The sequence below is a fragment of the Euprymna scolopes genome, chromosome 45 (assembly GCF_053919585.1).
Source record: "Euprymna scolopes isolate OS-2025 chromosome 45, ASM5391958v1, whole genome shotgun sequence".
NCBI classification, from domain to species: Eukaryota; Metazoa; Mollusca; class Cephalopoda; order Sepiida; family Sepiolidae; genus Euprymna; species Euprymna scolopes.
The window spans coordinates 2,444,503-2,469,464 of NC_136526.1; the positions used below are offsets into that span (position 1 = coordinate 2,444,503).

At 35.6% G+C, this 24,962-nt stretch overlaps 1 protein-coding gene across 2 annotated transcripts in view; it reads left to right on the forward strand.

The window, feature by feature from the left end:
- Positions 1 to 24,962, forward strand: part of LOC145269130 (uncharacterized) — a 267,872-nt gene that overhangs the window by 62,523 nt on the left and 180,387 nt on the right. For both annotated transcript variants that reach the window (XM_080124733.1, XM_080124734.1), the window contains exons 2-4: positions 7,943 to 8,050; positions 21,080 to 21,158; positions 22,238 to 22,478. In XM_080124733.1, coding sequence (XP_079980859.1) covers positions 7,946 to 8,050; positions 21,080 to 21,158; positions 22,238 to 22,478 — 425 coding nt within the window. In that variant the 5' untranslated portion in view covers positions 7,943 to 7,945. The remainder of the gene's footprint in view (positions 1 to 7,942; positions 8,051 to 21,079; positions 21,159 to 22,237; positions 22,479 to 24,962) is intronic.

Here is a 24,962-nt window from a genome sequence, read left to right on the forward strand (position 1 = left end):
TGGATTTAGCAGCTGCTCGTTTTAATGAGTTAATGAGGTCAAGTTTGATTGCGGGATTTCATTTACTGCTGAACGCTTTTTTCCTCGCCCCCAAGATGTTATAGGAAAAAGACTAACCCACATGTGGCGAGCGACAAATATTGAATATTTATCTTCCCAAAATCGAGCAAATTAAATAGACAGGCGAGCTTCATTGTTAAGTGTGAGATGTTACGATTTGTATGTGATATACAAAGTTTTAAAAAGTTGTGAACCGACCGCTTCTCTGAAAGAAGCCTTTTGTAGACACACAGAAAAAGCGAACATACATACATACATTTTCGCTTTTATATTTATAGAAAAATAAAAAAAAAACATTGAAATATTTTTAACCTCAATATTTAAAAAAAAAAATGTGTGATCAATTCACATGTAATTGTATTTCTCACCTCTGTGTGACTTGTGCATCGGTATTTTTTTCGATTTACAATCATAATCATATTGACACACTGGTTTTGGTTAGATCAAGAAAGTTAAGCAACGTTGAACCAGGCCATGAGTAGTATTTTAATGTTTCACTTTTTAATTCGTTGTTTTAAAATTTTGTCTGTATATAGCTATTATAAAATTCCATATCCCAAAAGGATATTTAAATATATATCTTATATATGTACGGCGTAATCACGTGACACATCGGGTCTCGTTAGATCACCAAAGTTGAGCAACGTTGAGTCTGATCATTACTAAATGGGTGACCAGTTTGGGAATTCCAGGCGTTGTATGTAGGAGGACATCGACACCTTGCTGTAAAAGTTACAAAAACCTTATGTCGTCATCTCCCCTAATAGGGATATGCATGCAACTGGGGATTGTTTGTGAATTTCATACTCCCATGGAACATTTTTAAGGCCCAAAGGCCACTCAAGGATAAGGATTAATCAATGTTACATTTTCACCTAATTGTATGCAACTGGGGATTGTTTGTGAATTTCATACTCCCATGGAACATTTTTAAGGCCCAAAGGCCACTCAAGGATAAGGATTAATCAATGTTACATTTTCACCTAATTGTTGACATTTTTGTGAAAGAGTTGGGTACAATTAAATTTTTTTTTTTTTTGTGATACATGTAATTGATAGACAATTGGGTAATGTCCAAGAATAGTCAAAAAAAAAAAAAATGGTGAAAAAATGAATACACAACAAATAAATGTTACCAAAAGCAAGATAAGTTATTCTTCTACCTATCTAATTTTTTTTATTTTAACTTATTTTAAAGTGTTTTTTTTTTTCACATTCCGATACCCTAAAAGTTCCGCTTTTTTGTAAATTCTGATTCACCGTCCCAACACTAATATATAGCAAAAATATTTTAATCGATTTGTTTAGTGTGTGTATATTGAGTCTTGATGATTGTTTCAGATTTATAGAAAGTTTGAGAATAACATCGTCAGTAACTGCTATAGATTCTCAAGGGACATAATTAAGAAAAAATTAAGATTTTTGCTTAAATTATGTTCTTAGCTGACGTTGCCCTTACACTATATTTTCAGTAATTTAATGCTGGATGAGAACGTATAGTTTGTAATAAAAAATACAGTGAACAATCCTGGCACTTAGTCTACACGGTCTCTTTATCAATCAGTTGTTTTAGTCTCTGCTTATAATTTGCCAAATCTATATATAAAAGTGAAAGTGGCTGTCTGTGTGTGTACATTCCCTCACTAAACTACTCTGTCAATTTTCAGTCTACAGATTCGAGATTTGACATAAAGAGTATTGAGATTTGGGAAAATCTTTTTAATCAGTTTTTGGCTAGAAATTTGGCTGTCACAGGGTCAAAAGTTCAACGATTTGACCTTTGAAAACTACCAAACTCTTCCTCAATTTTTGGTCTAAACACTTGAAATTATAGATGTAGGTCACTTGGACATGGATCAAACCTTTTAATTTGATATGAGCCTAAAACAAATGTTAACGGGTCAAAATTGGGGTCAAATTAAAAATATTTTTACCTTTGCGGTCTCTAGCAAACTATTCAGCCAATTTTGAGTCTAGACATTTGAAATTTTACATAAAAGGTATTCAGAAATGCAGCAAGCTTTTTAATCCGTTTTTGGGCGAAAATTAGGCTGCCAAGAGGTCAATGTTGAAAGAGTTGACCATTGCAGACTCTACCAAACTCCTCTGCCAATTTTGGGTCTAAACGCTTGAAATTTTAGATGTAGGTTATCTGGACATGGATCAAACTTTTTAATGTATATATATATATATATATATATATATATATAATTTAAAGGAGATTAGAACAATAGTCTAAAGAGCAGAGTGTATTTTAATGTAATAGTGAAATTACTAGTTTAATTAAAATACAGGGAAAGAAAAAGTGCTTGTTGTAATTTAGATATATAATAAGCTCGATAGGTAAATACCCTAGAGCTAATTTAATATTCAGTAATGTGATTGATAATTTAAAATTCAAATTAGAATTAAATTAAAAATCCGTTTCATAAGAAGGAACAACAACAAAAACAATAATTTGTACGATCGTTTCGGAAAACAATGTTTTTATTGTGGTAGACATTAAGCCACGGACAATAATTTTTACATATAGTATTTTTAACAAACAAAGTTTCCTTATCAGCAAAGTATTGGGAAGAGTTTTTAGTATATGTAAAAGACACCATAAATAAAGCTAGCATTAAAAGTAAGGCAGATGTATCTGGAAAAAAATTAAAATAAAGGCATGCATTTACTTGATAAGAAAATTAATATGGGTTAAAGATAGAAATAAAATAGAATAAAATTATAAATCTGAATTTGGTTTAAATATAATATAATAATATATTTCTAATAAAATTCATAGACACACACACACACATACATATGCACATTAAGTTATGAAGAGTACATAAGGCCTGAGCAAAGCCGGGCTGAACTGCTATTATAATCTAAAAAAAAATAATTACTTTAGAATTTTTTTTAAATATAGAAAACAATATTAAATTAATCGTACTATTTGGCCTTTTTTGAACTGTTGTTGCCATCTTGAATTTTATTTTCGCGTTAAGTTGGTAAAAACTCCGAACTTTAGTGGTGTTAAAGTTGCAACTGGATTTTACAAGTATCTTTGTGTTGTTTATTATTTTGATTTTATGATTCTCGTTTTTTAATTTTTATTTTTTAATTTTTTTTTTTTGATGTAATGAGGATTGCGACATCTGCTATGAAATTACCTGCATAGCGTGTTTCAATTAAATGTTATGGTACAGTTGGTGAGAAAATTGATTTACAAAAAAATTTGACAAGTGACGGACTGAGATGTGTCCTTTAAGTTATGTATAAATCCGTAAATCAAACGAAACCTCAAAACATTTTTCATCTCAATTATAAAAACGTGTGACCACTTCTTCACATTGTATCGTGGCTGTTACGAAACAAACAAACAAACAAACAAAAAAAAAACAAAAAAAGGAAGGAAATAAAAATCCGACTCTGGACCCCCCCCTTTTTTTTTTTAAAGTACAAATGAAATGCATTTATCCGTAGTTCTTCCAACAATAACGCATTTCATCTTCCAAAAATCATTTTTGCACATGCGTTATACAACGCTCTGCCATAAAGGGTTTTTTTTTTTTTTTTTTTTTTTTTTTTTTTTTTTACATAGGCATCACCACTTATCACGGCCAAGTGGCCACTCGAGGATAAGGATTAAAGAGTGTACAGTAGAAATTGGACAATATAGTAATCGTTAATAATGGAGATTCGGTAAATTTGTTAACTTATATGGAACGGCTCATCAAAAACTTGTTTACGTTAGACTTGAAGACAACCAAGTTGTAGTCAGCTGAGAAGCAGGCAAATGGAAGAGAGTTCCATAGGCGTGCAGTTCTAAGAAAGAAACTTTGTTCATGGAATCTATTTTTAGGTTTAGGCACAGATAAAGAGGGGGGGAATTGTTGATAGTGTTTTCTGCTAGACGGATGTTTCTTGTGAAAGTTTGGCGAGGGGGGGGACCATAGATTGGAGCTCAGTCGAGCACTTGCCATGAAAATAACGATAAAGCAGAGACAAACTGGCAACATCTCTTCTGTGAGATGCAGGAAAGAGAAAAGGACATCTCCTACGAGGCTATGAAGTCTGTTTTGAACTCTATCAAGGCAGGACAAGTCCTTTCTAGCAGCTCCTGCCCAGATATGGCAACAGTATTCCATCCTTGGACGTACCTGGCTCTTATATAGATAGAGAATTGCATCAGCAGTGAGATATCTACTGGATCGACAGAAGGATCCCACCATTTTTCCAGCGGCCTTGGCAACGGATTTAATGTATGTGTTGCATTTAAGATCAGGAGTAAAGGTCAAGCCTAGAAGCTTGTCAAAACATGAGGCCTCTCCAAGATGAGAGCCATTCATTTCAATTGATACCAGATGGGGATCAGAGCGTGTATGATGTAAAGATAAAAGCTTGGTCTTAGATGCATTAAAAGTAACAAGCCACCTCTTTCCCCATTGTACCACCTGCTCAAGATCAGAGGAGAGAGAATCAGAGAGAACTTAGTCATTTATGGTCTTAGATGTGCTACCATAGATAGTAGTGTCATCAGCATAAATGTCTACGAATGATGTAAGGATGTGATTTGGAAGATCATTACTGTAGATCAGGATGAGAGTTGGGCCCAGGATGGACACCTTAGGGACTCCAGCATTAATACTGTGAGCTTCTGATTTTTGCCCATCAACCACTACTCTTATGAACCTATCAGAAAGAAATGATTTAATAATTGAGAAAACATTTCCAGCTATACTGTAGCTAGAGATCTTGTGAAGTAAACCTTCATGCCATACTCTATCAAAGGCCTTAGATATGTCAAGAGCAATTGACCTAGAAAGGAAGCCTCCGTCTAGAGATTCACCAATCGTATGAGATATAACTGTAGGCACGTGTTGTAGATCTAGTAGAACGGAAACCATATTGCATGTCACTAAGAATGTTATTTTTGCTGAGATGGTTGATTACTTCTCTATTTAACACAGATTCCAGCAACTTACTCATGACACACAGGAGACTTATTGGCCTGTACTTAGAGGGAGATGAGCGATCACCTGAATTCTTAAATACAGGGCATACTGATGAGGTTTTCCAGGGAGATGGGAAGCAATTCTCCTTAAGACAACATTTAAACAGTTTTGTAAGTATGGGCGCTAGTTCTGGTTGAAGTCTTTTGAGTACTATAATTGGAATACCGTCAGGGCCGGTTGCTTTACTGGAATCAAGGATTTTGATTAGCTTGGCCGCATCACATACAGATATTGGTATATCACATAGCGTGCTTTTTAAAAGTATCTTTTCAAGCCATCACACTTTCACCTTTCACAAGTCCATCATCCCCGGTCGTACTCTGCTTCTCTTCCTTGTACACGTGGTGTTTTTTTTTCTCGCATTTTTCTCACACAAGCCAATGCACACTTGCTGATTTGCATATCGCTAAATGGCTGCTGCTGCTAATATTTTCGCTTGTCAACTATCTTTTGGCTGCTGCTGCTATTTTCGCTAGTCAGCTATCCTTCGGCTGCTGCTGCTAATATTTTCGCTAGTCGGCTATCCTTCTGCTGCTGCTGCTAATATTTTCGCTAGTCAGCTATCCTTCGGCTGCTGCTGCTGCTAATATTTTCGCTAGTCAGCTATCCTTCGGCTGCTGCTGCTAATATTTTCGCTAGTCAGCTATCCTTCGGCTGCTGCTGCTAATATTTTCGCTAGTCAGCTATCCTTCGGCTGCTGCTGCTAATATTTTCGCTAGTCAGCTATCCTTCGGCTGCTGCTGCTAATATTTTCGCTAGTCAGCTATCTTTTGGCTGCTGCTGCTAATATTTTCGCTAGTCAGCTATCTTTTGGCTGCTGCTGCTAATATTTTCGCTAGTCAGCTATCTTTTGGCTGCTGCTGCTAATATTTTCGCTAGTCAGCTATCCTTTGGCGGCTGCTGCTGCTAATATTTTCGCTAGTCAGCTATCCTTCGGCGGCTGCAGCTGCTAATATTTTCGCTAGTCAGCTATCCTTCGGCGGCTGCTGCTGCTAATATTTTTGCTAGTCAGCTATCCTTCGGCTGCTGCTGCTAATATTTTCTCTAGTCAGCTATCCTTCTGCTGCTGCTGCTAATATTTTCGCTAGTCAGCTATCTTTTGGCTGCTGCTGCTAATATTTTCGCTAGTCAGCTATCCTTCGGCTGCTGCTGCTAATATTTTCGCTAGTCAGCTATCTTTTGGCTGCTGCTGCTAATATTTTCGCTAGTCAGCTATCCTTCGGCTGCTGCTGCTAATATTTTCGCTAGTCAGCTATCCTTCGGCTGCTGCTGTTAATATTTTCGCTAGTCAGTTATCCTTCGGCTGCTGCTGCTAATATTTTCGCTAGTCAGCTATCCTTCGGCTGCTGCTGCTAATATTTTCGCTAGTCAGCTATCCTTCGGCTGCTGCTGCTGCTAATATTTTCGCTAGTCAGCTATCTTTCGGCTGCTGCTGCTAATATTTTCGCTAGTCAGCTATCCTTCGGCTGCTGCTGCTAATATTTTCGCTAGTCAGCTATCCTTCGGCTGCTGCTGCTAATATTTTCGCTAGTCAGCTATCCTTCGGCTGCTGCTGCTAATATTTTCGCTAGTCGGCTATCCTTCTGCTGCTGCTGCTAATATTTTCGCTAGTCAGCTATCCTTCGGCTGCTGCTGCTACTAATATTTTCGCTAGTCAGCTATCCTTCGGCTGCTGCTGCTAATATTTTCGCTAGTCAGCTATCCTTCGGCTGCTGCTGCTAATATTTTCGCTAGTCAGCTATCCTTCTGCTGCTGCTGCTAATATTTTCGCTAGTCAGCTATCCTTCGGCTGCTGCTGCTAATATTTTCGCTAGTCAGCTATCCTTCTGCTGCTGCTAATGATTTACTCACACATGCGTCATATGTGCTATGTTAGAACATCTAATTACATACACGTTTCTCACTTCTATGTCATTTTCTTATCTTTTGCTATTTGTTATTACAAGCAAAACTCGTGGAAATTCCACGGTAGTTGAAAAAATTTTTAAGCACATTATGAATAAAATGAATAAATAAAACATAAAATAAAACAAATAAGCACGAATTTAAAACACTTTTTTTTTAGCAAATTCTTTTTTTAACCGTTTAAAGTTAAAAAGAATTGATTTAAAAAATTTAGATTTTGTTTTTTCAATGAAAACTCAACACACAACACATTGTTTTTTTTTTTTTTTTTGTTTTTCCCTAAATATTTTTTTGATATAAATGATAAAGGGACAGATGTCAATTCACTTGCAAATTTTTTTTTTTAATTTAAAAAGAAACTATAAAAAAAAAAAAAAGTCTTCTTCTCAACATGACTTTTGTTAAATTATAAAATAAAATAGCCTATTTAAAACCGTAAACAGAGAGCTGTTAAATTTTGGAGACGAAATGGTTTTCATGGTTTTTAACTGATAAAGAGTGACTATAAAGGGAGATAATTCGTTTCTTATAATTAATGTTTGCGATGATGATGATTTATTTTTGTGAAACTGGATGTACAGCAAGTACATAATATTTAGATTTGCTGAAATAAAAAAAAAAAAAAAAAAAAAAATATGCAATGTTCCTAGATCCTGTCTCTGGATTGCCAAAAAGTTGTCTACTCAGATGGTTTCTTCCCTCAGACTGCTAGAAATTCCCTCCCTGTTTCCTGCTCCCCTGACTGTGCTAAGCTACAGATGTTTAAATGTAATGTGAACAGACATCTCCCTGCTTAACTCGCCACAGTCCTCTGTTAGACATGATCTGAAATAGTAGTCCTTTAATTATTGCTTTTAAAAATTTTTTTTTTTTTATTTATTTAAATATTTTTTTTTTTTTTTTTTTTAAGGTACAGAGATTAATGTGAACTTGCCTTAATTATTGCCTTAATTTTCGCCTTTTTTTTTGTTTGCTAGGTAATGATGAAAAACCCTGTTATTCAGTTGTCAGGATTTTCAGAGTCAGAATGCGGAAAGCTGTCACCAATCATCCGACAACTTGGTGGAGAAATTATTAACAGCGAGGTAATCTGTTCATTTCTTGCGTTTACACATGTTGCGTCGATATGTGTGTGCATGTGGCGTGTTTATTTCTGGATATGCTTATCCGTGTGTGCATTCTGTTTGGAATATTCTTGTGTGTGTGTTGGATTTGTGTGGGTGTGTGTGTCTGCTGGGTTTGTGTGGGTGTGTGTGTCTGCTGGGTTTGTGTGGGTGTGTGTGTCTGCTGGGTTTGTGTGGGTGTGTGTGTCTGCTGGGTTTGTATGTGTGTGTGTGTCTGCTGGGTTTGGGATATTGTGTGTGTGGTTGTGTGCTGGGTTTGGAATATTGTGTGTGTGTGTGCTGGGTTTGGGATATTGTGTGTGTGTGTGCTGGGTTTGGGATATTGTGTGTGTGTGCGTACGTGCTGGGTTTGGGATATTGTGTGTGTGTGTGTGTGTGTGTGTGCTGGGTTTGGGATATTGTGTGTGTGTGTGCTGGGTTTGGGATATTGTGTGTGTGTGTGCTGGGTTTGGGATATTGTGTGTGTGTGTGCTGGGTTTGGGATATTGTGTGTGTGTGTGCTGGGTTTGGGATATTGTGTGTGTGTGTGTGTGTGTGTGCTGGGTTTGGGATATTGTGTGTGTGTGTGTGTGTGCTGGGTTTGGGATATTGTGTGTGTGTGCTGGGTTTTGGATATTGTGTGTGTGTGTGTGTGCTGGGTTTTGGATATTGTGTGTGTGTGCTGGGTTTGGGATATTGTGTGTGTGTGTGCTGGGTTTGGGATATTGTGTGTGGTTGTGTGTGCTGGGTTTGGGATATTGTGTGTGTGCTGGGTTTGGGATATTGTGTGTGTGTGTGTGTGTGTGTGCTGGGTTTGGGATATTGTGTGTGTGTGTGTGTGCTGGGTTTGGGATATTGTGTGTGTGTGTGCTGGGTTTGGGATATTGTGTGTGTGTGTGCGTGCTGGGTTTGAGATATTGTGTGTGTGCTGGGTTTGGGATATTGTGTCTGTATTTTATACATTTGTGTGTAAGGTGATTTCGTTTTTTTTTTTTTTTTTTTGTCTTGGTGGCATTTTGAAAATTTTTGCATGTGTGTTTATGGTAGTAGGTGTTTTGGATAGTGTGTATGTGTGTGGGCTTTAGTTATCCCATTGACTACTGTATACTCATTAATCCTTATCCTCGAGTGGCGTCTGGGTCTTCATAAGTGTTGACTCCTTTGTAAAAAAAAAAAAATTATTATATTGACTTGGCTGCCATCAGCTAGAATTGAAACCAAAACCTTTCACGAAAAACACCCGTCTAGCTGAATCCACTATGAAAAATTTCCCCCACTCTATATCTGTGCCTAAATCAAAACGCGGATTCCATGAACAAAGCTTCTTTCTTAGAACTGCACGCCTGTGGAACTCTGTTCCGTCTGCCTGCTTCCCACCTGACTACAACTTGGATGTGTTCAAGTCCAACGTTAATAAATTCCTAATGAACCGCCCCCTTAAGTAAACACTTCATCAAATCTCCACACTAACGTAATGTACTTGCAATAACCCTTATCCCTGAGTGGCTTCCGGGCCTTGATAAGTGGTGACCACTGTGTAAAAAAAAAAAAAAAAAAAAAAACAGTCGGGGAAACAGGAACCCGGAAATGAATTCCAAAGTTTAGCAGTCCTAGGGAAGAAACTGTTAGAGTAGAAGGCTTTCTTACATCTAGGAATCTCTGTGTAGGGGTGGGATTTTGCTGCTTGATGGGTATTTACATCGAGGTAGTACTAGCGCTTGTAGTTTGTCGGAGCAAGTAACGTTAAGGTGCTTGTAAAACAGGCAGAGGGATGCAACATTTTGTCGATGGGACAGTGGTTGAAGCCTAGCTGACAGTACCGGACATATTAAGCTGATGACTCTCTTTTGAACCCTATCTAAAAGGGAGAGACTAGTAGCAGATGCACTGATCCAAATGTGATAACAATGCTCTATATACTTCGGTGAATGGTGGCCTTGTAGAGGTACAGGATACTTCCAGGCATAAGTAGCTTTCTGGCACGGTAGAGAGAGCGCACCTTCTTCGCAGCAGCATTTGGCAATGCACTCAGGGTATCTGTTTCAAATCGTGTTCCTCGTGAACATTAAGCCGTGTTGCCACATTTGGAAAAGAGCTGCTCAGAGCATCTTTTCTTGCTTCGACAGGGTACGAAACCGACTTTGCAGCCTGTTTCTCAAAGAGATGTTGCTAGTCTCTCTCTCTCTCTTCTCCATCATTATTTTCACGGCAGGTGTTCGACTGAGCTTCACTCTATGGTTTCCCTCAGTAAGTCTTTCACAGCAAACACTCGACTAGCTACAACAACTGTCAACAATTACCCTTACTCTCTGTCTGTGCCTTAATCTAAGCAAAACTTCCATGAGCAGAGTTTTTTTTTTCTAGAACTGCTCGTCTATAGAAAACAATATCACGGAGCTGCTTCCTGGTTGATTATGACATGATCGTTTTCAAGTCCAACATGAACAAGTTCTCTAATATAAATTATCAAATTTCTATTACAGTACCCATTAACACTTATCCTTGAGTGGCCTCCGGGCCTTGATGAGTAGTGATTATATGATGTAAAGAAAACAAAAAAGATTGATAAAATGGAATAAACTAATGAATTAATGTCAGGTGAGTTTGATACTATCGCCCACGTATTGTTGGAGAGAGCAAGGAGGATCCGGGACTGGCCTGGGAGGTGCATCATAATGTCTGGATCAGCCTGGGGATCTGGGACTAGCTGAGGAATGCATCATAATGATGTCATAATGTCCGGGGGAAGCTCTGACTGACATAATGAAAAAGTCGGCCAGAGCAAACCAGCCTACTGACCTGCTTTTTGAAACCATGAACAAAGGCTGGAAAGAAAGTTGAGGACATTTGACGATAATAAAAGGACAAGCGACATAGATGAAAGACTGTTTGTAGGTGGGACATTTTTTTGCAAGTCACATTTCATTCTGACCCTCATCATATTCTGATGTATTGGTTATCAGTTAAATGTCAATGAAAAATAAACAAATCAAAACTTTAAAAAGTTCTTTTCTCCCCTTTTTTTTTACTCCCCTTTTTTTCTTTACTCCCCTTTTTTTCTTTACTCCCCTTTTTTTCTTTACTCCCCTTTTTTTCTTTTCTCCCCTTTTTTCTTTTCTGCCCTCTTTTCTTTTCTCCCCTTTTTTTCTTTTCTCCCCTTTTTTCTTTTCTGCCCTCTTTTCTTTTCTCTCCTTTTTTTCTTTTCTCCCCTTTTTTCTTTTCTGCCCTCTTTTCTTTTCTCCCCTTTTTTCTTTTCTCACCTTTTTTCTTTTCTCCCCTTTTTTCTTTTCTCCCCTTTTTTCTTTTCTCCCCTTTTTTTCTTTTCTCCCCTTTTTTTCTTTTCTCCCCTTTTTTCTTTTCTCCCCTTTTTTTCTTTTCTCCCCTTTTTTTCTTTTCTCCCCTTTTTTTCTTTTCTCCCCTTTTTTCTTTTCTCCCCTTTTTTTCTTTTCTCCCCTTTTTTTCTTTTCTCCCCTTTTTTTTCTTTTCTCCCCTTTTTTCTTTTCTCCCCTTTTTTTCTTTTCTCCCCTTTTTTTCTTTTCTCCCCTTTTTTTCTTTTCTCCCCTTTTTTCTTTTCTCCCCTTTTTTTCTTTTCTCCCCTTTTTTTCTTTTCTCCCCTTTTTTTTCTTTTCTCCCCTTTTTTCTTTTCTCCCCTTTTTTTCTTTTCTGCCCTTTTTTCTTTTCTCCCCTTTTTTCTTTTCTCCCCTTTTTTCTTTTTTCCCCTTTTTTCTTTTTTCCCCTTTTTTTCTTTTCTCCCTTTTTTTCTTTTCTCCCTTTTTTTCTTTTCTCCCTTTTTTTCTTTTATCCCCTTTTTCTTTTATCCCCTTTTTCTTTTCTGCCTTTTTTTCTTTTCTCCCCTTTTTTTCTTTTCTCCCTTTTTTTCTTTTCTCCCTTTTTTTCTTTTCTCCCTTTTTTTCTTTTATCCCCTTTTTCTTTTATCCCCTTTTTCTTTTCTGCCTTTTTTTCTTTTCTCCCCTTTTTTTCTTTTCTGCCCTTTTTACTTTTCTCCCCTTTTTTTCTTTTCTCCCCTTTTTTTCTTTTCTCCCCTTTTTTTCTTTTCTCCCCTTTTTTCTTTTCTCCCCTTTTTTCTTTTCTCCCCTTTTTTTCTTTTCTCCCCTTTTTTTCTTTTCTGCCCTTTTTTTCCTTTCTCCCTTTTTTTCTTTTCTCCCCTTTTTTCTTTTCTCCCCTTTTTTCTTTTCTCCCCTTTTTTCTTTTCTCCCCTTTTTTTCTTTTCTCCCCTTTTTTTCTTTTCTGCCCTTTTTTTCCTTTCTCCCTTTTTTCTTTTCTCCCCTTTTTTCTTTTCTCCCCTTTTTTCTTTTCTCCCCTTTTTTCTTTTCTCCCCTTTTTTTCTTTTCTGCCCTTTTTTTCCTTTCTCCCTTTTTTTCTTTTCTCCCTTTTTTTCTTTTATCCCCTTTTTTTCTTTTCTCCCCTTTTTTTCCTTTTCTCCCCTTTTTTCCTTTTCTCCCCTTTTTTCTTTTCTCCCCTTTTTTCTTTTATCCCTTTTTTCTTTTCTCCCCTTTTTTTCTTTTCTCCCCTTTTTTTCCTTTTCTCCCCTTTTTTTCCTTTTCTCCCCTTTTTTCCTTTTCTCCCCTTTTTTCTTTTCTGCCCTTTTTTCTTTTCTGCCCTTTTTTCTTTTCTCCCCTTTTTTCTTTTCTCCCCTTTTTTCTTTTCTCCCCTTTTTTTCTTTTTTCCCCTTTTTTCTTTTCCCCTTTTTTTCTTTTCCCCTTTTTTTCTTTTCTCCCTTTTTTCTTTTCTCCCTTTTTTTCTTTTATCCCCTTTTTCTTTTATCCCCTTTTTCTTTTCTGCCTTTTTTTCTTTTCTCCCCTTTTTTTCTTTTCTGCCCTTTTTACTTTTCTCCCCTTTTTTTCTTTTCTCCCCTTTTTTCTTTTCTCCCCTTTTTTCTTTTCTCCCCTTTTTTTCTTTTCTCCCCTTTTTTTCTTTTCTCCCCTTTTTTTCTTTTCTCCCCTTTTTTCTTTTCTGCCCTTTTTTTCTTTTCTCCCCTTTTTTCTTTTCTCCCCTTTTTTCTTTTCTCCCCTTTTTTCCTTTTCTCCCCTTTTTTTCTTTTTTCCTCTCCTATTTTCCTCTCCTTTTTCTTTCTTTCCTCTCCTTTTTTCCTCTCCTTTTTCTTTCTTTCCTCTCCTTTTTTCCTCTCCTTTTTCTTTCTTTCCTCTCCTTCTTTCCTCTCCTTTTTCTTTCTTTCCTCTCCTTTTTCTTTCTTTTCTCTCCTTTTTCCTCACCCTTTTTTCCTCCTTTCTTTTCTCCCCCCCCATTATTTTTCTTTTCCCTATTTTCTTTTCTTTCTTCTTTTTATCCTACTCTGTATCTTTTTTTCCATTCTTTTTTTTTCTGGTTTCATTATTGCTTTTTTTTTTTTTTTTTTTTTGTACTTTTCCAACTTTCAAATCATTTTCCTAAAAACTTTTTCTTTCTGGAAGAAAAAAAAACTTCTTTACCCCCCCCCTCCCCCCAATTATCGGAAGGCAACAAAATCAGCATTTTTTTATGTTTGCAATTGATGGATGCTTGCCGAGATGAATGACATATCACCGAACACGACTGACTCTGAGTGGGGGGGGGGTCATCCATGATTCCGTGTATCTCTCTTTCGACAAGTTGTTACATTTTGTAATTTCCAGTCAAAACACGTGTTTGCTTGGCCGTTTTATTTTCATCCTCCCTATCGGGCAGACGTTGTTCAATAAGAGCGTCTGTCATTGCACCAGTTGGTGCATTTTTGTGTGGTGCAGCTGTCGACAATCACCTGACCCTTGGCGAACTGAAAGAGGCAGCTGTGGCACTGATGAATAATGTATTTGCGGACTGACTGGCCGTTGCACAACAAATCAGAAGGGAAATGACAAGGGATGCTAATTGGTCCTCTCGCTTTTATTTTGGAAGTATTTTTCGTATCCTGTATTGGGTTAGCGTATCGTGATAGGTTGTTGCCATTCAGTAGATCATTTGGCAGATGATTGGCTAATATATTTGGCAACATGGTTGAAGATATTGCATGTTACACATGGATAGGTCTAAATCTGGGCCAGGTTGTAGCCTTAGGAACTCAAGCAAGCAAGGTTGTAGCTTTAGGAGCCTGGGCAAGCTAAGTTGTGATTGACAAATCTTGGTATAATCTATCTATCTCTCTCTCTCTCTCTCTCTCTCTCTCATATATATATATATATATATATATATATATATATGTCTTTGAAGTTTTTAACCTTTAAAACTATACAAAAAATATTTTTTTTTATCATTCGTTAGAAAACCATCTAGTCAGTAAGTCATTTAATCACCTGCAATCACTGCATCAACTCGCTCTCGAATTTACTATAATACCAATAATTTATTTTTCAAGGGATCATCAGTTGTTTACCATGAAACACTGTTTCGGGGATTTAATATATATATTATGTATTTGATATATATATATATATATATATATATATATATATAAAAATATATATATTATATATATATATATTATGTATTTGATATATATATATATATATATATATATATATATATAAAAATATATATATATATATATATTATGTATTTGATATATATATATATATATATATATAAAAATATATATATATATATATATTATGTATTTGATATATATATATATATATATATATATAAAAATATATATATATATATATATTATGTATTTGATATATATATATATATATATATATATATAAAAATATATATATTATATATATATATATATTATATTATATATATATATATATATATATAAAAATATATATATTATATATATATATTATGTATTTGATATATATATATATATATATATATATATATAAAAATATATATATTATATATATATATATATTATATTATATATATATATATATATATATATATATATATATATATATATATATTATATATATATATATATTATATTATATATATATATATATTATATATATATATATGTGAGCGAAAATATGTGTATGTCTGAAAAAGCCTTTTTTTGTCGGCCTTCTTGCTCGGCTCGCTTCTTCTTAAAACTTTTTATATCACGTCTAAATGATAATATCTACGACTTAAGAACGGGGGTCACGTGTGTATTTAATTTGCTGGACTTTCACATGCTATTTTTTCCAGATATTTCAATCGCTGCATATTTCTTTTGCTTTTCAGTATAAAACAAGCGAAAACTGGCTTGCAGCCGCGTCATGTTTCAAGGTCAAACATCACATGACTTAAGTTTATCGCACATGTTTATTTCATTTTATAAACGTTAAATTAAGATTTATGAGATTCGCGCTATTTCGCTCTGTCCCCTGTTTGTCCTGCTTTTTAGTATAAATAACGTGAAACTAAATTCAAACCGAGTTGTGTCTCGGCATCACGCCGGGAAACGCCCAGAAGCAATCAGCTTTGATCAATGTGGGAACAAACTCCTCTTATATCAGACAATTGCTATTCAATCTGGACAATGGGGAGCTGGTTTTCCCTTCCCCAACATCATCTGTTGGGGGGAAAAACAAAGTTGGGTAAACAAACCCAAGTTAACTGCGTGGCTTCTATTTGACCTCATTAATGAGGTCAAATAGAAGCAGCAGAGTTAACTTTTATTGCGGCCACCTGTCAATACTTAAATAAATTCAAACGTGATCCTGTTGTATGTCACGGTGGCCCAGTGGTTAAAGTCACGTTTTTTTTTTTTCACACTTCAATTTCCAACTTTGCTTCAAGGGTTCGGGTTCGATCCTCATACTCACCTACCAAAACATTTTTTTTATTTTAACCCCCCCCCCGGAGTTTTGATTTACCCAAAACCACACACACCTCAAAACACCCGGGCATCGCCGGGTACCCCCCGCTAGTCTATATATATAAAAGTGAAAATGTATGTATGTGTGTTCGCTTTTTCTGTATGTCAGCAAAAGGCTTTTTTCAGAGAAGCGGTCGCTTGCTTCACAACTTTTTAAAACTTTTTATATCACATATAAATCGTAATATCTCACAGTTAACAATGAAGCTCGCCTGTCTATTTAATTTGCTCAATTTCGGGAAGATAAATATTCAATATTTGTCGCTTGCCGCATGTGGATTAGTCTTTTTCCTATAACATCTTGGGGGAGGGAAAAAAAGCGTCTAGCAATAAATGAATACTATCCCGCAGTTAAACTTGACCTCATTTACTCATTAAAATGGGCACTTGCTAAATCCAAGTAATTGAATAAATTCAAACGTGTTTCCGTTAGCATCTCGCGGTGGGGCAATGGTTAACGTCGCACGTTTTTTTTTTTTTCACACTTTAATTTACAACTTTGCCTCAAGGGTTCGGGTTTGATCCTCATACTTACTTTTTTTTTAACCCCCCCCCCACACACACCTAAACACCCGAGCAACACCGGGTACCCCTCGCTAGTATATATATAAAAGCGAAAATTTGTGTTAGTGTGTGCACTTTTTGTGTATGTCTGCCAAAGGCCTTTTTCGCCGGGCTTCTCTGTCGGGTCACTCCTTCTTAAAACTTTTTATATGCTGTCTAAATCATAATATCTACAACTTAAGAATGGGGGTTGCGTCTATCTTCAATTTACTCGACTTTTACGCATTATTTTCGAGACTTTTTTTCGATCGCCACGTTTTCGTTATGTTTTTCAGTATAAAAAAAGCGAATGCTGGGGTGGGGAATACAGAAACTGGCTTGCAGCGCCTAACTAAGCTTGACCTTAATAAGGTCAAGCATCATGCAACTTAACTTTCTCGCATCTGTCAATTTCACTTTACAAACGTTAAATTAAGGCAGCTTTCACGTCCTCTTCCCTCGTGGCTGAGATGGGTAGGTGTCTGGGTTGTTTTTTGTTTCCACCTTCGTGTCAAGGATTTGGGTTCGAGCCTACCTTCCTACCAAAACTTTTTTGTTCTTTTACATCTCCAAACACATTGCCAAAACAGGGTTGTTTTGATCTAACCCCCCCCACTCCCACCTCCAAACACCTGGACAATGCTGGGTACCCTCGCTAGTCTATATATATATATATATATATATATATATAAGGCGAAAGTGGTGTGCACATTTTTGTATGTCCAGCAAAGGCTTTTTTTTTTGCCGGGCTTCTCGGGGGGGGGGGGGGGTACTATTTTTTTAGAACTTTTTATATACACCCTATATCGTAATATCTACGATTTACGAATGCACGTCGTGTCTAGATTTATTTACATCGACTTTTACGAAATTCTTGCTATTTCATATCCTCTCCTGTTTGTTCGGCTTTTTTTCAGCCGGTCCCCCCCCGCAACATCTTGGGGAAACAAAACCCCAAAAAATACCACGCAGCCAAAGTTGGGGAAATAAAACCAAACAAACTGCCTCGCAGCAAAAGTTAATTATGGAATTTCATTCTCTCTATGGCGTGATGTTTGACCTCGTTAAATCCACGCACCTGTCACTTAAGTTTTTCATCATTAAATTCTAATGCTTTTCAAACGTCCTGGCCGAGCAGTAAGATGTCAAGTTGTTTTCACACTTTCTTTTCCACCTTCGCCTGAAGGCTTCGGGTTTGAGCCTACCTACCTACCAAAACTTTTTTTTCCCATTCTTTTACACACCTCCAAACACATGGGCAACGCCGGGCACCCCCGCTAGTCTGTTATATATATCTCACCTCTCTGTTAGTGTGTATGTCTGTTTGTATGTCTGCTTAAAACTTTCAACAGAGATGACAGATTTTCACAAGATTGGTATCATTTTGAAGTTGACCCTTCGGATAACAAATATAAAAAAATTGGCTAAAAACATTAATTCCTCTACCCTCAATTGGGCATTTTTCTACAGGGAGGGGTCGCTTTTTTCGCTGATATTTTTGAAAGTCATCCCCTCTTTTCGATTGACTAGCCTTAATTTAAACCTACGTCACTTCCAGTTTGACAATTTCGCATTCTTTTCCTCCTTTGCAGTATGGGTTCGAGCCTGCCTGCCTGCCTACTACCACATTTTTATTTTTTTTATTTGCTCAACATACACCTCCAAACACCCAGGCAATACCAGGCACATTATATAAAATGCAAAGTGTGTGTCTGCCAGAAACTTTCGACATGGGTGACCAACATTGACAAAATTGGTATTGTTAGAAAGATTGATCTTAAACAGGGCTTTACGTTGCGAGTAAAACAGTCGCATTTGTGAGTGATTTTTCAAAATGACGACTAGAAATAATGAAACACTTATCTTTTGGCGATTGTCTGATAAACTTCCAAAGCTCACTACTGAGTGAAAAGTATCTTTTCAACTTTTTTTTTTTTGTAATAAAACGAACAAAGTTAAATTATTTAAACTTATTATTGAATGGAAAATGTTTTTCAACCATTTTTTTCTTTCACCAGCAATCTTCCAAAACTTATTATTGAATGAAAAAATGTTTTTCAACCATTTTTTTTTTACCAGTAATCTTCCAAAGCTTATTATTGAATGAAAAATGTTTTTCGACCATTTTATTTTTTCACCAGCAATCTTCCAAAACTTATTATTGAATGAAAAATGTTTTTCAACCATTTTTTTTTACCAGCAATCTTCCAAAGCTTATTATTGAATGAAAAAATGTTTTTCAACATTTTTTTTTTTTACCAGCAATCTTCCAAAGCTTATTATTGAATGAAAAATGTTTTTCGACCATTTTATTTTTTCACCAGCAATCTTCCAAAACTTATTATTGAATGAAAAATGTTTTTCAACATTTTTTTTTTTTACCAGCAATCTTCCAAAGCTTATTATTGAATGAAAAATGTTTTTCGACCATTTTATTTTTTCACCAGCAATCTTCCAAAACTTATTATTGAATGAAAAATGTTTTTCAACCATTTTTATTTTCACCAGCAATCTTCCAAAACTTATTATTGAATGAAAAAATGTTTTTCAACCATTTTTTTTACCAGTAATCTTCCAAAACTTATTAAATGAAAAATGTTTTTCAACCATTTTTTTTTTTACCAGTAATCTTCCAAAACTTATTATTGAATGAAAAAAAATGTTTTTCAACCATTTTTATTTTTACCAGCAATCTTCCAAAACTTCTTATTGAATGAAAAATGTTTTTCAACCAACTATTTTTTTTTCACCAGCAATCTTCCAAAACTTCTTATTGAATGAAAAATGTTTTTCAACCATTTTTTTTCACCAGCAATCTTCCAAAACTTATTATTGAATGAAAAAAATGTTTTTCAACCATTTTATTTTTACCAGCAATCTTCCAAAACTTATTATTGAATGAAAAATGTTTTTCAACCATTTTTTTTCACCAGCAATCTTCCAAAACTTATTATTGAATGAAAAAAATGTTTTTCAACCATTTTATTTTTACCAGCAATCTTCCAAAGCTTATTATTGAATGAAAAATGTTTTTCAACCATTTTTTTTCACCAGCAATCTTCCAAAACTTATTATTGAATGAAAAATGTTTTTCAACCATTTTAAAAAAATTAAATGAGTAAAATAAAATCATTTAAACAATAAAAAGTTTAATAAAACAATAGTCTTTACTTTTATTTCACCAGCAATTTTCCCAAGCTTATTACTGATGGAAAAATGTTTTTCAACCCTTTTTTTTTTTTAAATAAAACGTGCAAAGTCAAATTATTTAAACAAAAGTTTAATAAAACAAAATACCCTTTTTTTTTTTTTTTTTTTTAACAAAAGCTGTTTAAAAATCATCTTTATAATTTTTACTGCTTATATCTCAAGATAAAATTCAATGTATATTCAGAATTGCATTAAAAGAAATACAGAAAAATCTTAATGTACTCGTCATTGAACGAAAATGTCATATTCCAAAAATCACATAGATTTGGCTAGTAACTTTTCTATTTGGTTAGTAAACAAACATATTTAGTTATCAAAGGTCAGCTAAAAATAAATTTGTCCATAAAGCCCCAAATAGAATTTACTCCAGACAAGGCATAAAGCCACTTGGTAATTTAGAACTTTCATCTAAACATATACCCATACACATACAACTGCTCTTTATATAATAGACACATAGTAGAATGATAAAAATGGCCATAAAAACAAAACAGCATTACAGCTTTATTTAAAAAATTTTATTGAAAAAATCAATTTAGCTGACTTGATTATGTAGTAGAGCTGACATTTATTCAATGTAGCCGTCTTCAGCCTCAATCACCACCTTGATACAGGTATGGAACTGGGAGCATGCCTTATCCACAAGTGCCAGCAGGAGCTCAGTGAATACTCAGTGGATGACGGCGATCAGGCTGGCTTTGGTATTGTAGGAGGTCATGTTGGTGATGTTCTTGACGTATGACCAAACAAAGTAGTTCAGCAGGTTCAGGTTGGGGGGGGGGAGGCAGTGAGAGAAGGGTATAAAGTTGTAGCACTCTTTCTGAAACCAAACCTGGATCTCTTTGCGCTTGTGGGCCAACGCAGAGTCTTGCTGCCACGTTCATGGTCTTCCAGCGGCCACCTGATTTCAGCAGGGGATCACCACACTCTTCAGCACATCTGGGTACACTTTGGAGTCGACTTTCAAACCGACTTCGAAGATGTGCGGTGGCATGATGTGGCCCTCACTTGAAACCACACCAAAGACCATAACCATTGTTGGAAACTTTGTTTTTATCACCCTGGGAATGTCCCTGATATTTGTGGCAATCCAGCGATACATTTTGAGGATCCTGTTATCATAATATGGATCGGTAGAGAGCATCAGTTGTACAGTGGCGCATCTCTGATCTTGCTCGTTGAACATTGTGTCACTTTCAGAGATGATAGAAGGCTCCTATCGCTCTTAAGATTTGTACACAACTGGCCAACTAGTAGATGGTCTGCAAAAAAAAAACAAAAAAAAAACGAAAGAAAACTGGTTTTCATCAAATGGAAATGAAATCATGTAGTCTTTTCTAGGGTGACAATTTTTATCATTCTACTCTGTATATGGATGGCCAAAAGTGATAAAAACATCTCGTCTGTATAAGGTGCCTATATAAAATAATTATTTTTACTCTTTTTAGGCCTTTGACTCGAAATGTACACACTTGATTTGTGACAAATTCATGTGTGGCGAAAAGTTTCTCACAAGCTGTGCAAGAGGTAAGTTTTTTTTTTTTTTTTTTTAAATTTTTTTTTTATTTATGTATTTTACTAGCTCGGCTTGCCCAGTCGTAAGATATGTTAAATATGATATTTTAATTCATGCAAATTTCATTTTTTTTTTTTTTAGAGACCATTCTCTATTGATTATTATATTATACCTAATATATAGTGGTGAGATCAAAACTAAAAAAAGAAATATATATGACTTGGATGCCATCACCTAAAATCGAAACCAAAACCTGCAACTCACTACCCTTATTTCTTAGCCTCTGAGCTACACCCATACACACACACACACATTTCAGCCCGGCATTGCCCGAGTGTTTGAAGGTGTATGTAGAGCAAAAAAAAAAAAAAAAAAAAAAGCGGTCAATTTTTTTAACTTTGACCCCTATTATGACTCCTTAAAATTTATTGTTTGGGGCTCAAATCAAGTTAGATCCATGTCTAAGGAACCTATATGTAAAATTTCAAATGTTTAGATCCAAAATTGGCGGAGGAGTTTGGTATGGTTCTCAAAGGTCAAATCGTTGAACTTTGACCTCTTAGCAGCTAAATTTCTGTCCGAAAACGGATTACAAAGATTTTCCCAAATCTCAGTACCCTGTATATCAAATTTCGAGTTTGTAGACTGAAAATTGACAGAGTTATTGTGTAGAGAAATGTACACAGACACGTTCACTTTTGTAGATATGTAGATTACGCATGCAACCTTAAAAACATGCTTCAAATAATATTTAACAAAAACAAGATAAAACAACATTGTTTTATCTTGTTTTTGTTAAATATTAGTAAACAATATTCAAAATTTTAAAAATGTTACAAAAATGACTGGATTCTGCTTTATGCGACTTAATAACGTCTTTCTCAGGAACGTCCAGCTGTGAAACTCTGTTCTGCTAGCCTATTTCTGGCTGACTACAACATGGTAATCTTCAAGTCCAATGTAAACAAATTCTTGTTAGCCAATTTCTATCACTGTACATTGATTAACCTTTACTCTCAAGTGTAAAAAAAAAAAAAAAAAAATTTTTTTTACTCTATTTTCTGATTCTGCGTCGTTTTCTTTCTTGTAGGTCTGTGGATTCTGACGCCGCAGTTTATCTACGACAGCGCCAAGACCGGTGCCTGGGTTGTAGAATATGACTACGAGTGGACAGCCTCCAAAGCGGAACCAAAGGATTCGTCTCAAGTGCAAATGTGCCAAGCTCCTTCGCGGTGGCGCAAGTTTGTGAAGCAGACAAAGCATCACGCCTTTCAACAGTGGAAAGTGGCCATTTTGGTAAAAAATCACAAGAAAAGAACCATTTATCATCGGTTTGTATGGCTTTTTTTTTCTTTTTTTTTAATCATGAAATTTGAATACTGTTGCCACATCTGAGTAGGAGCTGCGAGAATGGCCTTATCCTGCCTTGACAGAGTTCAAAATAGACTTTGTAATCTAGTGGGGAATACCCTTTTCTCTTCCCTGCAACCTCTTTCCCAACAGAAAAGACGTTGTGAGCCTGTCTCTGCTTTATCGTTATTTTCAAGACAAGTGCTTGTCTGAGCCCCAATCTATGGTCCCTCCTGGCCTAACTTTCAGGAAAAACACTCGTCTAACTGAAACCACTCTCAATAATTTCCCCACTCTTTATCCGTGCCTAAACCTAAACATAGATTCCATGAACAAAGTTTCTTTCTTAGAATTGCATGCTTGTGAAACTATTCCATTTTCTTGCTTTCTGACTGACTACAATGCAGTCGTCTTCAAGTCCAATGTAAACAATGTAAGCCGCCCCCTTAAGTAATCCAGTTTACCAAATTTCCACTACTAACGATTACTAAGATATTATCCCATTGACTACTGTATACTCATTAATCCTTATCCTCGAGTGGCGTCTGGGTCTTGATAAGTGTTGACTGCTTTGTAAAAAAAAAAAAAAAAAAAAATTATTATATTGACTTGTCTGCCATCAGCTAGAATTGAAACCAAAACCTTTGACGAAAAACACCCGTCTAGCTGAATCTACTGTGAAAAATTTCCCCCACTCTATATCTGTGCCTAAATCAAAACGCGGATTCCATGAACAAAGCTTCTTTCTTAGAACTGCACGCCTGTGGAACTCTGTTCCGTCTGCCTGCTTCCCACCTGACTACAACTTGGATGTGTTCAAGTCCAACGTTAATAAATTCCTAATGAACCGCCCCCTTAAGTAAACACTTCATCAAATCTCCACACTAACGTAATGTACTTGCAATAACCCTTATCCCTGAGTGGCTTCCGGGCCTTGATAAGTGGTGACCACTGTGTAAAAAAAAAAAAAAAAAAAAAAAGTTTAGGTAAATAGTCAATAACTTTATGCGATACTTAGTAAGCCATTGAGGAATATGAAGCAAATGTTTCGACTTCACATTGCGGTCAGCGTTATGGGCAGCTATGTTTCCGCTTGTTTTCAACGTGTGGTCAGTACTTATGCATCTGGATTTTTCATGGATTTTTGGAAATTTATTTTTTACAAAGATTGAAAGTTTAAGTGTATTACAGATTGGTAGGAGTATGACTCGCAAGAATGTTGACATAAAAACTGACCCCTCCTTGCAAAAAACGGCCCAGTTGACCAGCACAGAATTAATCTTTTTTGGCTAATTATTAGGTACACACACACACACACACACACACACACACACACAGACATTTGCCCATTATAAATGCCTACAAATTCTTCATTAAAAAAATTTATATGACGTATGTAGGCGTGACGAAACAAAAAAAAATATCATACTCCAAAAATCACATAAATTAATCAAGTAGTTTTATTTTTAAATTTTATAAGTAACCAAAGAGCGGCTGTCTTGTTTGCCATTTTGAAAACTATCTAAAAAAGAAAATGGCAGAGAGAGATATATAACTCAACAATAATTCAAACTTGTGAGATTTATATTATAACTAGCATGGGTACCCAACATTGCCCGGGTGGAGAGAGGTGGTATACTAAGACTATTGAGCAACCAACCCCCAGCCCTAAAAAAAAAAAAAAATACTTTTCTTTAATCAAAATAGTGAGTACCCATGTGAGTGCAAAAAAAAAAAAAAAAAATTAGCCGCGGTAGCCAGACTCGAACCTGTAACGCGAAGAAGAAAAAGAGGGTAAAAATGCAAACATGTTATGGCCTTCGAAATAAGATCTTTTAAACGTATGTTGAGATCGCTAGGTGTGAATGACTTTGCACAAATGTCGATGCTAAAAAACTGACCCCTCCGTGCAAAAAACGACTCAGTTGACCAGCACAGAATTAATCTTTTTGGCTAATTCTTAGGTACACAAGTACACACAGACACACACAGACATTTGCCCTTTATAAAAGACTAACGGGGGTACCTGGCATTGCCCGGGTTTGGGGAGGTTTTATGGCAAACATAATAAGCGACTAAGCCCTAAAAAAAAAGTTAGCCACAATAGCCAGGCTTAAACCTGTATCGTGAAGGAGAAAAAGAAAGTCAATAACAAAAGATATTTGCGGCGTTTGAAATAAGGCTAGTCATTGCAAGGCATACAATGACTTTGCAAAAATGTCAATGAAAAAAAGGACCCCCTACTTGTAAAAGATGAATGTTTTTGGCTAATTTTTACATAATAAACTCACAACCTTCCCATGATAAGAATGGCTTTCTTTCTTTTTTTTTTTACAAAGGCATCACTACTTATCAAGGCCAAGAGGCCATTCGAGGATAAGGGTTAAAGAGTGTACAGTAGAAATTGGACAATCTAGTAATCGTTAGTAATGGAAATTTGATAAATTTGTTAACTTATATGGAAC